The sequence below is a fragment of the Ceratotherium simum genome, chromosome 4 (assembly GCF_057802395.1).
Source record: "Ceratotherium simum simum isolate JZ-2026a chromosome 4, ASM5780239v1, whole genome shotgun sequence".
NCBI lineage: Eukaryota > Metazoa > Chordata > Mammalia > Perissodactyla > Rhinocerotidae > Ceratotherium > Ceratotherium simum.
In genome coordinates, this window is record NC_141903.1 from 43,513,622 (window position 1) to 43,530,798 (window position 17,177).

Genomic DNA, 17,177 nt, shown 5'->3' on the forward strand with positions numbered 1-17,177 from the left:
AGTGATGAAGCTGGGAATAGAGCCAAGGCTAACTGGCTTTAAAGTCCTTACTTTTAACCACTGTACTAAACAGCCTCCCAGGATGAAGAGAAGTAAATTCATAAGCATGCTGAAATTATAACATGGCATGCTAAAGGAAAGTTGTCAGTGGGTAGCTCTTGAAGAGATTTGAGCAAGGGAAGGTTATGGTCCAGTTTATGTTGGGGAAGGACTATAGTGGGGAGGACAGTGAGAGTGGAGATAGAAAGTCCAAATGGAAAGCTGATGTAACAGTTAACTGGAAGTTGCTCAGAGCCTGAACCAGTTTGCTGGCTATGGAAATGAAGAGAGAATTAGATGCAAAATTGGTGAAGTTGATCAGTTTGCTGGTAGGAGTGAGAAAGGGGATGAATCTAGCCCTGGTTTCTTACTTAAATGTCATCACCTGAGAGGCACTATTACTTGTACCAGATAGCCCTCTTCCCTCTTGTTGTAAGATGGTTATTTATATGATAAATATATATATTAAAATGGCACTTAAGAGTAGTGTGAGTATACCGTGATTTAAATTTTTTCAGTGTTAAAGGGCTGCTTGTTACTATGCCAAATCCTCTTCAGAGTTGGGCTTATATTACTGGTTAAGAACAGTGTCAGTCTCTCTTTGACATTTCTTAGGGATGTATGTAAAAATGTCAGTATATTGAAACCATCGCTAAGTTTGACCTACACTGAACAGGACCAGCTGTTGGACAAGAGTAATGATAGAACTCTGCAGGAGTGTTTCCAGTGGGCTCCATACTGTTTTTCTACAAATTCATGATTCTTTCTGTTGTCTACTTCTCTCCTGTAGTGTGAATTTAGTGCTCTTGAAAAGGGCTGGACTGGCAGCCCTGCAACCTCTTCTGTATACCCATAGCACAGACGCACGACAGGTAGTGACAGTGCCAACATCCCTACACTGCCCCTGCCACATGCCTCACCCTGACTTGGAGAGGCCACCTATGGAGGGGAGGGAAGAGCTTGAATCCATGCCTACCCCATTAAGACTTCCAACAAGTGTGTCGATTTTGGTGGGGGGACACTATACTCAGACTGTTAAATTGATTCCCCTTATGCCACAAAACAAACAAACAAAAAAGAACTATTATAGTCTGGTCTGTGCTGACTGGCTGAATTTGAACAAATAACCTAGAGGTGAGAATCTCTATACCATTACCCAGTCATTTAGTCCCCGTTTGTCATTTACACATTTCAACTGACTGCACTAGCCATTGTGCATCATGGCTTTAATTATGTAGTAATTTAGGCAACTACAGACATTTTAATTGTGAAGTGATGCTTATTTGCTTCTTTGGTTTTATTTTTAGGTACAAGTTTACCTCAGAAAGTTTTAGGAACAACTGAAGAAATAAGTGGTAAGAAACATACAGAAGACACTGTTTCTGTGGCGTCATCCTTGCATTCTAGTCCTCCTGCATCTCCTCAAGGTTCCCCTCGCAAAGGTAAGACAGAACAGTTCAAACTAGTTCTTGTTACACCAAACAATACTTTGTGACACATATTTTGCTTTTCAATCTATGGCAATAATAAAAAGTGAATAGAAAAGCATTAACTCCTAATACTTTTTGAACTTTTCATATTTTGGATTGAATTAATCAGATACTTTCCAGGTATTATACATCATATAGCTAGGACTCCTATATTCAAAACGTGGTTCTTTGACAGAGGACAAGCATAGATAAGAATGAATGCAGAAGTCACAGTCGTTCTGTGCAGATTCTTGATGTTGTTATTCAAATTTCCAATTATTTAAACATTTCTATGGAGTATTTGAAAATAAATTTCTACAAGAAATTGTTTTTAACCAACTACAAGATTTAGGAAAAGAAACAAATATTTAGGTTGATACATTCCTTTCTTTAGTAATAGAGTATTATTACCTTTTTAGTAATCCAGATTTAAGTTAACCTATACTTTTATGGATTTTTACATTTATACTTACTTAATATAGAACCTCTTGAGGTAAAAAAAATCTGAAATTGCTCTTGTTCATTGACATAGTTCATAATTTAGACTGAAGATTTTCTTTTCTTGACTAGCCTGGGTAGTGTGCACGTAGATGCCATTTTATGTTAGCCTCACATGTAACATTCTAAGTGGTATATGTGTTTCTTACATTGGCCCCCCCACACTCTGTATGTACCTTGGCGAAAAAGGCTCCTTAGTCCTGGCATTGTCTTCACAGATGTAAAAAAATTACATCTTGAAATAATCACAGTACCAGATAGTACGTGGTCAGAGGGAAAACGAGCTTATGAATTCTAGCAGGAAGAACAAGCTCTCAGAGCTTTCCTCAGCTTCCGTGTTCTAAGCTTCATCTCACTTTTGAGGGCTATTTTTGCCACCTATGTGCTAGTGATCTCGTACAGTGATATCAGATCTGAATTTGAATCCTGGTTCTGTCCCCCACTAAAGCTGTGTTATTATAAGCAACTGATTTATAAGGTCAGGTGTCCTGTCTGTAAGATGAGAAAAAGACCACCTATTTTAGGGGCCTCATATAAGGGTTAAATGAAATAATATTTCTAAAGTGTGATACACAGTAAGTGTTTAGTAAATTAAAGTCTCTCTTCTTTTTAGCTGCTGCCACCCCAGAGCAACATAGCTCCATTACTGACCTGCCCTTCCCCCTTCACATAGCTGAGACTGGCTAGAATTTTCATTCAGATTTCACTAAGAAAAGCTTAGTAAAAATCAAATAGGACATATAAACAGTATATATAAAAGATATGTTTATAAAACACAGGTTTCTGATCCTGTCGTGTATGTAGCTCATATATGATTTTGTGAGGCATGCAGATCTGTTTCATCTCTTCACCATCTGTGTGGTCCTATCCAGAGTGCCCCTTATCAGATCTTGAGGACAGGACTGGGAACAGTGCCCATATGCTCTTAATGCTCTTTCAGGAACACCTTTACACCCTCTCTTCCTTTTGAAGGCTGTTCAGAGGTCACATTGTAGACAATTCTCTAACCAGGAAGCTAGTTGAATCGGATTTGGTGTTGTATGCCTGAATGTGACTTGTGGCAAGAGGTATCAGGAAGAGGAATTTCCCCATTGCTCTTATTCCCAACAGAAAATCTACTCTCACCACTGGAATAGAGAAGTCTTTTCTTCATTGTCTCTTTCCTTGTGTGGCCAACAGTCAACCATGATGTTTATTTGTGAGCCGTGTTTAGAACTTTAGAAACCTGAAAAAATTATTTTCTTCAGAACTATTTCCAATTGTTCTTACATAAGTTCTATCAAAACCCCAACTGAATGTTATGTTTCTGTTTCGGTAGATAGGTTTTTGCCAGTTGTCTGTGATTGAACAAAAATGTCATTAAACTAAGAGTATGTTATTAGTATCTGTTCTTAGTTCTTGCTAAACTTTGAAATTAGTTCTCTGTTTTCTGACACTTAAGAAAATAAGCCTATCTTCATGTTTTTCACAAGGAGAATTTAAACAAGTAAGAACTTTTAAAAAGTGAGAAGTCAAGTGGCCTTAACCTTTATCTTTCCCAGTGCTTAAGGAAGGCAACCTGTCCACCTTGGAATACAAGAGGATTAGAAGTTGTGCTTTATAAATACACCTATATACTGTATATACTAGTATATAACTGTATATACTAGTTATATGTCCTACCTGGAAATTTTTCCTAAGCTTTTTCCTAGTAGAATCTGCCTGAAAATTGTAGACATAATTACTTTCGACAAGTAATTCTGGTTATCTGATACTCCTGTCATATTTTTCCTTGTGGTTTTACCACCTTGGCTTACTTTCAGGAGTTTTTTATTACCCGCTCATTCTGATCAAGGTAATCTTTCTCCTGTGTTCTGTCTTGCAATGACTGCTGTGTTTATGCTATATAGCAGACTCTCCCTGTATTAAAAAATAAGTTGCTAGATATTAATTTTTTAGGTATTGTCAAGATGTTGGAATTTTTTAATAGTGAAATGTTATATAAGCCAGGCTAATTGTGATTAATTGGAAAGAATTAATTGACCGTGACAGGGTTTTTGCATCTCTCCCTCCAGTTGGCAGTATCATATCTGATCACAGCATCCTGCTGCGCCTCTCAGGGTCTTCCTCATCCCCTCCCCGTGAGTCCAGCACCAAGATCAGTGGCCAGAGCTGCCCCGGAATAGGTGGGGTTTACTTGCAAAAGAAAATCCTTCAGATTACCAGGAGCACAGCCAAAAGAACAGACAGGACCAAGAAGGCCACTGAGGAGAATAGAGACAGGACAAGTTGTGAGAACACAACCAGAAAAAGAGTGACATCCCCGTTTAGAAGATTTAGGGAAAGAACTCTTTCAAGGGAGAGACTAGCCAACAGCAAAAAAGAGGACGCAGATCACAATCAAGCTGCACAAAGCTGTGAGAAAGTGAAGGATGTTGGAAGCAACATCAAAGATGAGAAAGGGAGTGACATCTTCAATTCAAATAGCGGAGGCAACAGTAACAGTTTAAACTGCTTCTATACACGATTCAAGTCTAAAAGGAGAAAGACACTGTGATGAAGTTCCTTACTTAATTTTAGTGTTAAATTTGTTTTCATTTATTAATGTAAATATAGCTTAAATTAAGTCATTTGTCAAAGCTTAGACAAACATCTTAGTAAAGTATAATTTATAAGCATTTTATGATTAGTGTTGCAGGTCCTCTAGCAACAAAATCATATTGATTTAAAGTGCCTTATTTGTACAATGTTATTTTACTAATGTTAGTAAAATTTATGCTCTTGTTTTCTGTAGTTGGCTTTTTTTTTCCTACTCTGATAGCAGCTGGGTCTGTGATGAAATAAGGAGAGGAGGCTTTTTAGGAACCAGGAGTGACGTTAAAACCCCCAATAACGATCTGATCAGAACTTCTGCCTCAGAGAATTTTACTGCTATCTTATTACTGCACTACTTTACAAAGGAAAGGAAAAAGAAGTGTTCAGGAGGCAAGAAACTGCGTCGTGTCCACATACACTTTGTCACCCACTTTTCATGTATCTCTGATCAGAGGAGGAAGAGATAGTCTTAACATAGCAGGTTCAAAATCATCTGGAAAACTTGGTAAAAAATAGGGTTATTGTGTCCCACTGCACACCTCATAAATTTGAACTGCCTGAAATGGGCCCAAGGATGTGTATTTTAATAAGCTTTCCAGGTGATTCTTAAAATTGATTATATTTGAGAAATACTGACCTAACAGACATAAGGATGAAATTATTTTTAAAACAGTAAAGCAAGTTTATCCCCTAGATAAAAGAGCAATGATTTTTTTCCTTTGAGGAAGAATTTTTTGTTTTATTGATTTTTTAATTTATTTACCACATCCATTTTCTTAGTCCTCTTGAAAGCTTACCAGTCAGTTCATAAAGGGCGTGAGAAATAGCGGGGTCACAAGATCGGGGAGCTGGGGTAGGAGTCAAGAGACTGGCTCGTCCTGTGCCCGGCCCCCAAGCCACAAATAAATCACACATTTTCTGGGTCTTAATTTTTCTCTTTGAAACAGTTAATGAAACTACTTAATAAGGTTATTGTTCAACAAAATTTTTCTTTAATGGCTTGAGTTCTATGTGAATATAAAGTGTATAGTTCTTAATGAGATTTCTGGGGATTGATGTACCTATTGAAGCTCATTCTTTTGGTGAACAGGAAGATAATTGCTGGGCCAGCCCCGTGGCTTAGCGGTTAAGTGCACGCGCTCCGCTACTGGCGGCCCGGGTTCGGATCTCGGGCGCGCACTGGTGCACCGCTTCTCCGGCCGTGCTGAGGCCACGTCCCACATACAGCAACTAGAAGGATGTGCAACTATGACATACAACTGTCTACTGGGGCTCTGGGGAAAAAAAAAAGAGGAGGAGGATTGGCAATAGATGTTAGCTCAGAGCCGGTCTTCCTCAGCAAAAAGAGGAGGATTAGCATGGATGTTAGCTCAGGGCTGATCTTCCTCACAAAAAATAAATAAATAAATAAAAGAAGATAATTGCTTCTTTGAGACCTTCTCCTTTTGGGATTACTATGGCATTTTCTTTTATTTCTAAACAAAGGAAGTTTGGTTACTTTTCTAACATTTATCAGAACAGATTATTATGTACATTTAATTGTCATGCTGCAGATTTGTTTTTAGATCCTTCCGCCTCACTCCATCTCCACCCCTTCATTCCAAAGAATGCAAAAGAAAATCTCTCTAGCTCTATCTGCTGTGCAGTAAGTTATAGAACAATTTAAAACAGGTAGATGCTGTTTTTTTCATTACACATTCTTATAAACCTGTGAGTTCAGCTGTTTAATATTCTGCCAGGTTGGTGAAGAAAAAGGAAACTAGGTATAAGATTAAATCCAAATCTAAAACAATTTATTTAAAAATACTGAAATAATGGCTTGCATCTTGGGGCAAAGACTTCTTAGGTGACATAAGCAGAATATCTGAGGTAAGTATATGTAGTCTGAGAAAGCAAAAATATAGTTCTTTCCCTTGAATCCTGACTCCCCTCCCCCATCCCTACCTCAAGGTGGTATTTTGGACACTCAGGTCAGGCCATGAAATATTTATGTGAATCAAAGAAGGGGGTATAGGGTTAAAAAGAAGTAGAGAAACTCAAGATGTCTACTTTTTAATGTTTTGTAATATGTTTAATACCTTCTTGTTTTATTAAATGCTTGTAGCTGTGTGAGAGCCTGAAGCAGATATATCTTTGGACTAGTTTCCTTAGTAATACTGGATTTTGACTTTTTATTTCTTGAGTTTGAAGTTGGATTGGTGTGGTATGGGTAGGTAGGTGAATGGCTATATAGGGGAATGTGTATAGAAACTTAGCACCGTTTCATCTACATAGATGGAAACTGAGATTGCTATTCATTTTGTCTTTTGCTCTTTTTATGTTTTTCTTTGTCCTCTCACTGAACACCTCTCCCCGTCTGTTTCCTTGTCTTGTAGTTTGATCACTTATCTTCTCTTGTTCAGGTTATACACTTATACCATCAGCTAAATCGGACAACTTGTCTGACTCCAGCCATAGCGAGATTTCTTCACGGTCCAGCATTGTGAGCAATTGTTCTGTTGACTCCATGTCTGCAGCTCTACAGGATGAACGGTGTTCCTCTCACGCCATGGCAGTTCCTGAATCCACTGGGGCATTGGAAAAGACAGAGCACTCTTCAGGAATAGGAGACCATAGTCGTCTTGGCCCTGGGTAAACATCCTTGCCCGTGTTCATATCACAAAACCCAAGTGGAGTGGCCACTGCAAGCAGTGCTCTGCAGGTTGACCTTAGACTTCCCCCACCCCCGTAGGGTTGTTGCAAGGGGATCCATAAAAGAACATGCGAGCCAAGCATATATTCTCTATACTGAATATGCAAATAAGTACTATTGTGAAAGATATATGGGTGCTCATTTTTAAAGTGTTATGAATTCAAGTAACTTTGTGTCATCATGTGTCTTTTCAGTCAATAAGAACTCAGAGTGAAGCTGCCGTTGATATGGGGGAGGTTAGGTTAGAGATTGCTCAAAACGATTGTGTAATGGGAAGTCCCCCCAGTGCTATACACATTGTAGACAGATTGGGAGAGAAGGACCAGTACTTGATCCTTATTCTCTGAAAGTATGATTTGAGCAGTAAGACTAATCAGCTAGCAAAAATCAATTTTTAAAAAAATGTTAACTCTAGGGGCCAGCCTAGTGGCATAGTGGTAAAGTTCACATGCTCTGCTTCAGCGGCCCAGGGTTCACAGGTTGGAATCCCGGGCGCAGACCTGCACACCGCTCATCAAGCCGTGCTGTGGCGGTGTCCCACATACAAAATAGAAGAAGATGGGCACGGATGTTAGCTCAGGGCTAATCTTCCTCACCAAAAAAGAGGAAGATGGGCAAGGGATGTTAGCTCATGGCGATCTTCCTCACCAAAAAAGAAAAAAAATATTAACTCTAAATTTTTATTTAGAATCAAGCAAAATGGAAATTTTTGAGAAAGTTGATTTTAAACTGATAAATATTGTTAAATCTGGTATACTTTATGTTAAATCTGATATGCTTTAATATGAAAAATTTGATATTGTAAAGTATTATAATATTTGTAAGGGTTTCTTTTTTTTTTTTTTTTTTTAAAGATTTTATTTATTTATTTTTTCCCCCCAAAGCCCCAGTAGATAGCTGTGTGTCATAGCTGCACATCCTTCTAGTTGCTGTATGTGGGACGCGGCCTCAGCATGGCCGGAGAAGCAGCGCGTCGGTGCGAGCCCGGGATCCGAACCCGGGTCGCCAGCAGTGGAGCGCGCTCACTTAACCACCAAGCCACGGGGCCGGCCCTGTAAGGGTTTCTAAACTGTGATTCTGTAGCCCAGGGTCAGCAAACTTTTTTCTGTAAAAGTCAGATAGTAAATATTTTAGATTTTGCAAGTCATATGTTCTCTGTTGCAACTGCTCAACCCTGCCGTTGTTGCACCAACACACCCTTAGATAATACATAAATGAGTGGCCATGCTGTGTCCCAATCAAAAACTTTATTTACAAAAAAACAAGCCGAGGATTGGATTTGGCCTTGGGTTCTAGTTTGCTGACCCCTGCTCAGTACTGTAAATCAAGATTTCACAAACTTTTTTTTTTTTTTTGGTGAAGGGCCTGATAATAAATTTTAGGCTTTGCAGGCTACATTTGGTCTCTGTATCAAATTCTTTGGAGTATTTTGTTTTGTTTTGTTGAACCCGTTAAAAATGTAAAAACCACGCTTTGCTCCAGATCATACAAAAACAGACTGTTGGTTGGATTTGGCCCGAGTGATAGTTTGGGGACTCCTGCTATAAATGATAAAATTCATTTAGTTGTAGATAATTGGGGAAGATGCTCTTTACTTGGCACTGTACTAGGCTAACCTCAAAGGTACATTGAAAAATAAAACATGGTTCCTATAGTTGGGAAGTCTTAATTCTATATGCATGGAAATAATCTAGCATTATTTTGACCAAGAATGAAAATATATACTTAATAGTATTCATTTCAAACCTCATCTTTCATTTTTGTTTAAAATCAATTGAAGAAAAATTCTGAGGTAACCTTGCTAAGTATTTGAGTTTCTTCATTGTGTATTTCTAGCTAAGTATGAATATTAACGTCAATATAAGTTTAGTGATGATTGATTATAGTGTCATTTTTTCACAAGGCTGGTTTGGCATGAACACTTGTTGTGATGCATGTTCTGTAGTCTCTGATAGGCAGTAATACTTGCAACAGACAGAAGAAAATTATTCCATTAAGCTAGGAAATTACTTGTAATCGTGTATCTCCAATTTTTAGGTGGACACTCTCAAAGCCATCTCTAGTCAAGAGTTTAGCTGTCTCATCTTCTATGAGCAATGAAGAGATTTCTCATGAGCATATCATTATAGAAGCAGCCGATAGTGGTCGTGGAAGTTGGACTTCCTGTTCAAGCAGCAGCCATGACAACTTCCAAAACCTTCCAAACCCAAAAGGCTGGGATTTTTTGAACTCTTATAGACATACCCATTTGGATGGCCCCATTGCTGAAGTTGAACCCACTGACTGTGAGCCCTATTCCTGTCCTAAAGGCTGCTCTAGAACTTGTGGTCAGTGTAAAGGAAGCCTAGAGACTAATCAGATGAGACAGAGTTGGGCCTCCTCTAGTTCTCTGTCTGACATGTACGAACCAAACTATGGCACAGTTAAACGGAGAGTGTTGGAGAGCACGCCAGTTGAGTCATCTGAAGGCTTGGACCCCAAGAATGGCACTGAGTCAGTTTATAAAACCGTCACTTCAAGTACGGAAAAGGGCTTGTTTGGTAAGTTGTGTGTTCTTTGTCCTACCTGTGGCATTTAGATATTAAGTGGTAAAAAATGGCATTGGGATATCTTGGCTCAGAATTTTATTCTTGCAGAAATCCCTTGTCTCACTCCAATCTCTCTTTCCTCCCTCCATAAATAAATTGTTTTCCAAATGTTCATGATTACTCAAGGGCTTTGGGGCAGGTATTCTATCCTATTAAAATGAAAAGGCTGGTATGAAGGTATTTAATTAAGGGGACAGGTTTGTTTGTCTTGTTTTGTTTTTGAAATCTTTTTGGTTTCATTGAGGAAATATCATTGCTTTACTATGCATTAGTAATAAAGGAATTATTCTCTTTGTCACCTCATAAATTGGACCACAATTGCTATGCATACAGGGTAGAAACTTTGAATCCAATATTACTTTTAGGTAGTAAGAGTGAGAAAACTTGTGGTAAAGAAATTCAGAATGCTTTTCAGTATACCCTCCTGGCGCACATTATGAGTGTGCCAACTCCTGTTTGTGGATTCCCTTCTAACCACACACTGTTTTCTTAGTGTATTCTTTTAGTATTTAGCCATCAAATACTTTTTTTTTTATTTCTTCCTTGAATTATGTAAATGCTTGGATGTAATAGCCCCTGCTTTTCTGTTTACGTGGAATGACTGTACTTTGAATCAACTTTTAATTCTATAGCATATTCATGATGTCAATTTAAATTACTAAAAATGTAAAAGACAGATGTGCTGATTTTTATAGCACAGCTATAGCATATTTGTAGCACATTTATTTTTTACTTGTCACATTGCATTATAGATTGAGTTTTTAGCTCATTCATTTTTTTCCAAGGATTTTTTATTAAAGCCTTGTAGGTAACCACAGGATACATAAGCACGTGTGTGCAAGAATATAAGATCTTTCTCTTGCCCATTTGGGAAAATATATTTTTAAAAATCTTTTATTTCTTTCATTTCTAGATGACTCTGGGCAAATCATATACATTCTTTATTCTTGTCTTACTTCTCTTGACAGCCTCTCCACCCTCTCCCCTCCCCTTCCTCCTTACCCCATCATCCTCAGATGGGAATGGAAATCCTTTCTGACCTTGATACTACATGCAAATTTTACTGATAGAATTGTAGAAATTTCACTATGGACAAACATGATCCTCTAAAGGGAGAGTTAATGTTAGAATTATTTAATGGTTCTTTATAATTTAATCTGCTTGTATATAGGTAGTGTTTGTGTTTTATAAGTCACTTACATGATCAAGATATTCAGAGCCATTTGGCCGATGAGTCCTATGGATTGGTCTTAATTTTATGGAACTTCCTCTTTAACCTGTTTCTGATGCTTTTTGAAGCTTTGCCTTAGTCCCAGGGTTTACAAACTTAGGGAAAGGGATTTTAAGTCACCATTATTTTTAATGTCCACTGAAAATCAGAGAAACTTAATTTAAGATGGATTTCCTGAAATTATATATTTTTTTCTTCTTCACTTAATCACAGAACAGAAGTTAGAAGTAAGGTCCTTGAAAGAATTAGTTCCTCTATACCAGGAAAGTTAAAGTTGTTTATATGCCAGGACTGACAACATAGTATACCCAGGAGTGCCATAAAACAGTGGTTCATATCTGAGGGAGAGAGTAAAACAGCCCTTAAATAGAGGGCGCAAATGTCATTTCTAGAAAATCCTCCCGGTCAACAGAGGAGCGATGTTTAGGGTAAACTCATAAATGTTTCTGACTCAGTCATCTTTGGGGCTGGAGTTACTTAAAGAGTTTGCAGTGCACTTCTGTGATGTGAGGGCTGAATTGCAGAGGAAAGCTTGTTATCAGTGTCATCTCCTTCAGCTCTCTCTCATTCTATTGTGTATAAAACCTAATGTAATTTATGTATTTTAAAAACAGGTTTAAATATTAAGTTTATTAAGCTTTTTAAAAATGTTTTTAATCTACTGTCATTGTATTCAAATATATTCATTTTGTCTGTTTTTAAGTTCTGTTTTGTCATTATAATAAGTTTCAGTATGGTTTTTTTTTTATTGTTTCTTATATTTTTATTAACATTTCCATTGTTTATTTTTCATGCCAGTGTACTGTGTCACCTCACCCAAGAAGGAGGATAGGTATAGGGAGCCACCTCCCACTCCTCCAGGATACATGGGGATTTCTTTAGCGGACCTAAAGGAAGGACCCCACCTACACCTAAAACCTCCAGATTATAGTGTGGCAGTGCAGAGGTCAAAGATGATGCATAACAGCCTCTCTAGACTGCCACCAGCTTCTCTCAGTAGCAACCCCGTGGCCTGTGTTCCATCGAAGATTGTAACTCAGCCTCAGAGGCATAATTTGCAGCCATCCCATCCTAAAGTAGCAGATGTGACTGATGCAGATAGCGAAGCAGATGGTATGTTGGCAAACTACCTTAATGGCTCTTAAATGAATTGCTGAACACATTAAATGGTCTTTACTGTGGTATTTTACATAATCAGTAATATTTTCTTTAAATGCCTTAGAAATCTCTGTTAAAAAAAAGAAAATCCCTAAATATGATGGTGTGTTTTCTAAATGGAGAGGGCAACCTGTTTGTTTCTTTGTGCCCAGTACTGTTCTTCTGGGTCAAATGGAGTATTCTCATATTTGATACATAGCATGTCAGTCTAATAGGATAATTTTGAAAGGAGGCACTTGACATTAGTGAAGTTGTATTTTACATTACTGTGTGGAATCTTGTAACTGCAGGTATCAAAATACCAAATTATCTGAAATCATGCTGTTGATATAGTTCCTCTTATTAACAAGACTCTTGACTGACTTTGTAGCTGTGGCAATAGTTTAAAAAATGGTTGCTTTAAGAAATTTTAGCCTTTTAAACAATAGAATAATAAAGTGACTAAAAAGCAGTTATGAAATTCCTTTTCATTGTCAGTCTTCAATGTGATCAGAACTCATAAATGTCATTGCAGTAAAATCTGGACTTTGATGGGATATTTGAAAGGATTTCTTTGTTGATATTGACTAATTTTGTAAACAGATAATTAGATTGTTAGTTGATCTTCATTAATATGCTGATCTACCACTTAATTGTGCTTTTATTATTTTCAGAAAATGAACAGGTTTCAGCAGTCTAGCCTTTGGATGACCCATATGAAGTCTACTGAAAGTCATGGAGGAAGGAGCGGGCTTCTAGAACCACCTCATGATTCTGCAGGCCATTGCCCACAAACAGCTCACTGCTGCTACTAACCCAGCGGTTTCATTCCCTGTACTCTGAGCAATGTGATAGCCCTGAATCATACTTCCTTTCATTTAATCCCTACAGATGCATAGTTTCCTCAGCTATGGATGTTGTGCCTGGATACCAGTTTTCACTTTGCACACCAGACCTGCCTTGGGACCACAGTTACTAAAACAAATTCAAACTCAGAGTCCTCCCTATGAATATCACTATAGATTTTCTTTAACAAGTTATTTTTCAGATAGTAGTAGTAGTAGTATTTCTAAGCCATAGCTTGAGCTAACGGACAAATTCAAAATGTCTGCCAATACCAACGATATTGTGTATTTGAACAGTAATTTATTATTTGAAGTTTGTTTGTGCTTTTGTTTGTATTTGGGAGCTCTCGTTAGCTGATGTTTATGTTTGAGGCCGTAACACTGTCTGTGGCCTAACCAAACAGAAGTCATCTTTACAGGACAATATGCTTGATCTGTGCAGAGATGTAACTTGATCTGTAGCACCAGTGCAATGTAGGGTCTCAGTTTGAGTGGAATAGGAAGCCCTTGCCGTTGAGGTGTTAGGAGGGAAAAATACTGCCGTCTGCTGGTTGTGATTTGGAAGGCCAAATGAAGTTGCCACAGGGTTTCTTATCAGTCCTTTAGGGAAAGGAGAAGGCTATGATGGGGAATTTCCAAAGAATTAAATTTTCATGTTAAATAACATGTATACCAATTCTTTCTGAAATGAAAGTCTTGCTGCATCTAACTGGAACTAAAAGTATAAATTCAGTAAATAGAGAATGGGTTCTAGAGAGTTCTACCCTGTAGAAACCCACAAGTAAAATTTTTCACAACTCAAATATGGAGTTCTTTTTTTTAAAGGAAGTGTAATCATTGGTGGTGTAATCATGAAGATGAATTGAGCTTTTTGCAGTGTTCTGCAACACCCTCTCATCTCATCTCGGAGCATGAGGCTGTGTTCCATCTTGATAAATCCTGCAGCTGCTAGCTGCCTGCAGTAAAGCTCATTAGCCCACCAAGATGTATAATTGATTGAAAATTTTGTGGAGAAAGAGGAGCTAGAATTGTGGAAATGATTATCTTTTGGTTCTCAGTTTTAGCCCTTGAGAGAAAGGAGATACATACTTTAACAGCCTGTGGGGCATGGCGCTCTTAAGTATTTAATTAAAATTTCTGTGACTGTTTACTGGATGAACTAGACTTTCCACATTTTTACAGATTAGATGTTTTCTATATCCTAAGTTTAAATTTTTTCATTTGTTTTTTAGTGTAAAGGCAAGTGAGAGTTTAATAAACTTCTGTGACTACCAAAAAAAAAGCCAAAGCCATTAATGTGCACTACCCAGATCAACTTGGAGCCAAAATGGGTTTACTTCTGAGTGGTTGTCCATATGTGAATTTACAGGATTTAGTTGGTTCCTTTTCAAGAGTTTGTTCTCATTTTTTCCTCGCTGTCTCTTCCCTCTCTCTCTCTTTCTGCCTGTCCCCTTCATTTTAAAATCATTTATCAATTCCAAGTGGTGAATGGCAGTAGTCCATCTTTTCCATCAAAATGATTGTCTCTTCATTTTAGGAAAAATAGCATGTCTGAAAAATCCCTCTGGGCAAAAAGCGTTAATATGAAACTTAAGCCTTAGAAATTAACCCCAGGTGTGTTAGAATGGGGCTACTTAGCTCCATAGCTTTCTTGATCCATTGCAATGAAAAATAGCCTGGATCAAAAATCCTGGTTTGAAAGTCACACTGTAGTGATTTGACCAATAAACTGTGGTCCTTTGATCACAGATTTCTCCTTCACTGATTTACACAATATTGTTTTTATGTCCAGAGCAAAACAAAGAAAATGAAAGATATTTTTGCTATAACCCTCTTTTTATCAAGTTTGGGTATTTATTCTCACCATTTTATATCCATTACCCTAGAAAAATGTGCTGTTCGCACAGTATCTATTTATTTGCAGGTCTTTCAAACCAAATGGGAGCCTTACCAGTCTTTATCCTTAATGGTGTTAATAATATCTTGCATAGAGAGTTGGAGGCTTGTGATTTTGGGCTTGCACTTGTAGCTGCCTTTGTTTCATCTAGCTTGAACTGTGAGTGTTTGGATCAGCTGATCACATTGATCAGGAACTAAAGCCAAATGCTTTGTAGTTTGATATGTATGTATCCCTTAAAAAATCATGGAGTTTGATTTTTATATTTTAATTTAGGGTACATTTCTACCTTCTCTTAGTTTGTCACATGACTAGAACAAGAGAAACCTTAACCTGTATTAGCTCCAATTCTAAATCCCCATTTGTGTTTGTTTTTATATATTTATAACTTTAACAAAGAGACCAGTGCCCGCATCCCACCACAACTCTGAATCTGCCAGGATCGTTGAAGCAGTAAATCCTCAGTGCAAACTTTTGCCAAATAATAAGTTTCCACAAAACAATCTCTTCGTAATGAAAGATTCAGAGAATTAGTAAATCTAATATATACTTCCATAAAAGTTTATTGTAATTAATAGGTTCTTACTTCCTCCAAATGATTACTTTCAATATGATCTTCAGGGAGAAAAAGACTTAAATGGTTTGCATGAGGGTGATAAGTCACAATGTCATCATGTGCATAACCTCGTTGAGAATTTCTCCCAGGCTGGAAGTGTCACAGTAATCATGGGAATTTCCAAGAAGAAACCTAATTTTTATAAAGTGTTTTCTCTCCTACAAAAAGAAGGGAAGAAATCGTTTCCTTGTATATTTAAAACAATGATTATTCTAATATATTTTGAGTTTCTAAAAATGTGATATTAAAGTAGATATATCCCTTCAGCATTACCTTAAAGGCCAGAACAAAGGGATAAATCTTCAGAAAAGTGTCACAGTACATTTTCAAATTTAAACTTGAATCCCAGTTCATCTTTAGCTTTTGTTGTGCTTTTTTAATGCTTCTTTATTTTTGATACACAGACTGCAGTTGTACTTGATTTTTTAAAAGTTGAAACGTGAGCTTATCAGCAAAAGACAAAAACAAAACTGCACAGTTGTAATAATCAAATAGCAATTATACTGCACAATTCAGTGATTGTAAAGTATCCTGTAACAAGCAATGTTTGTCTCCTATTTTTTGATACCTCTTAAACTTATGTCTTTTAGAAAGACAGTGCCTCTGTATGCTTTTTGTATTTTTACTGAGTGTAAATATTTGTTATATTTTTGGTTAAGAGAATGTAAAAGTACCATTTATTATTAGCATATCTACTAATACATTGGTGGAATCAATAAAGAATCTACATTATCCTTCTCTGCACTTTATTGCAAATGTATGGAAGCAGACAAAATAATTACACCCAGTCACTGAAGAGGGCCAGTCTGGGACACATGTTGGTGTGAAGGCCTTATTTTGTTTAAGTCTACAGAGAAATTGGAATGGTCCATTTATGGTTGACTTTATAGTATCTGTAAAACACCTAGCTATTGTTTAGTTTTTAAAAAGTGTGTTTGATTATAAACCAAGTAACAGTGGCTTAAATCCCTTTGGGACCTGTTTCTGTCTTAGAAAAGTCTGCAGCACTGTCCAGGGCTCGTACAGTGACGCCACAATGCTGTCAAGGACTCAGGGCCCTGACATTTACACCTTGGGGCATCACCTCTGTTTCATGAAGGAAGGGTTTAGAGGGAAAAGTGCAAATGTGTGTCCCTTTTTTATTAGCAAAACAACAGCTTTTCCAGAAGCTCCCCCTGAATATTTCTGCCTATGTCCCACTAATCAGAACTGTGTCACATGACCAGTGGCTGCAAGGAAACCTAGGAAATGAACATTTTTAGCTGAGCAATTGATGGCCCTAAATAAAACTGAGATTCTTTTCAGTGAAGAAGGAAAGAATGGCTATTGAATGGGCAGCTAGCTGGGTCTGCCACAGCATGCCTATTGCCCACTTCTTTAGGGGGTATATATAAATGCAGCAGTTTCTTTTATGAGATAAGATCCCAGAGTCCTGGCAAAGAAGGAGGAAATTCTGCTTTAGCCATCCTTTCTAAAGTCCTCCCAATCTCCCCTCTGCACGCAGGGAATGTGACTCCCATGTTAGGTATGACTTCTACCTCCTCCCAGCACACCCCCTCCTGACACACGCACCAGGTTTTCCCAGGCCATT

The 17,177-nt window shown here is 37.6% G+C and overlaps 1 protein-coding gene across 5 annotated transcripts in view; it reads left to right on the top strand.

The window, feature by feature from the left end:
- The window catches only part of RAPGEF6 (Rap guanine nucleotide exchange factor 6), a 203,307-nt gene extending 186,989 nt beyond the window's left edge, over positions 1–16,318 (top strand). For 3 of the 5 annotated variants that reach the window (XM_087429848.1, XM_004420236.3, XM_087429850.1), the window contains 5 exons: positions 1,347–1,481; positions 6,983–7,211; positions 9,310–9,812; positions 11,890–12,204; positions 12,903–16,318. In XM_087429848.1, the coding sequence (XP_087285974.1) occupies positions 1,347–1,481; positions 6,983–7,211; positions 9,310–9,812; positions 11,890–12,204; positions 12,903–12,928 (1,208 nt within the window). In that variant the 3' untranslated portion in view covers positions 12,929–16,318. Of the gene's footprint in view, positions 1–1,346; positions 1,482–4,060; positions 4,558–6,982; positions 7,212–9,309; positions 9,813–11,889; positions 12,205–12,902 lie in introns of those variants that run through there. The other 2 variants (XM_087429849.1, XM_014796298.2) reach the window with 2 other exon arrangements.
- Positions 16,319–17,177: the final 859 nt, after the last annotated feature.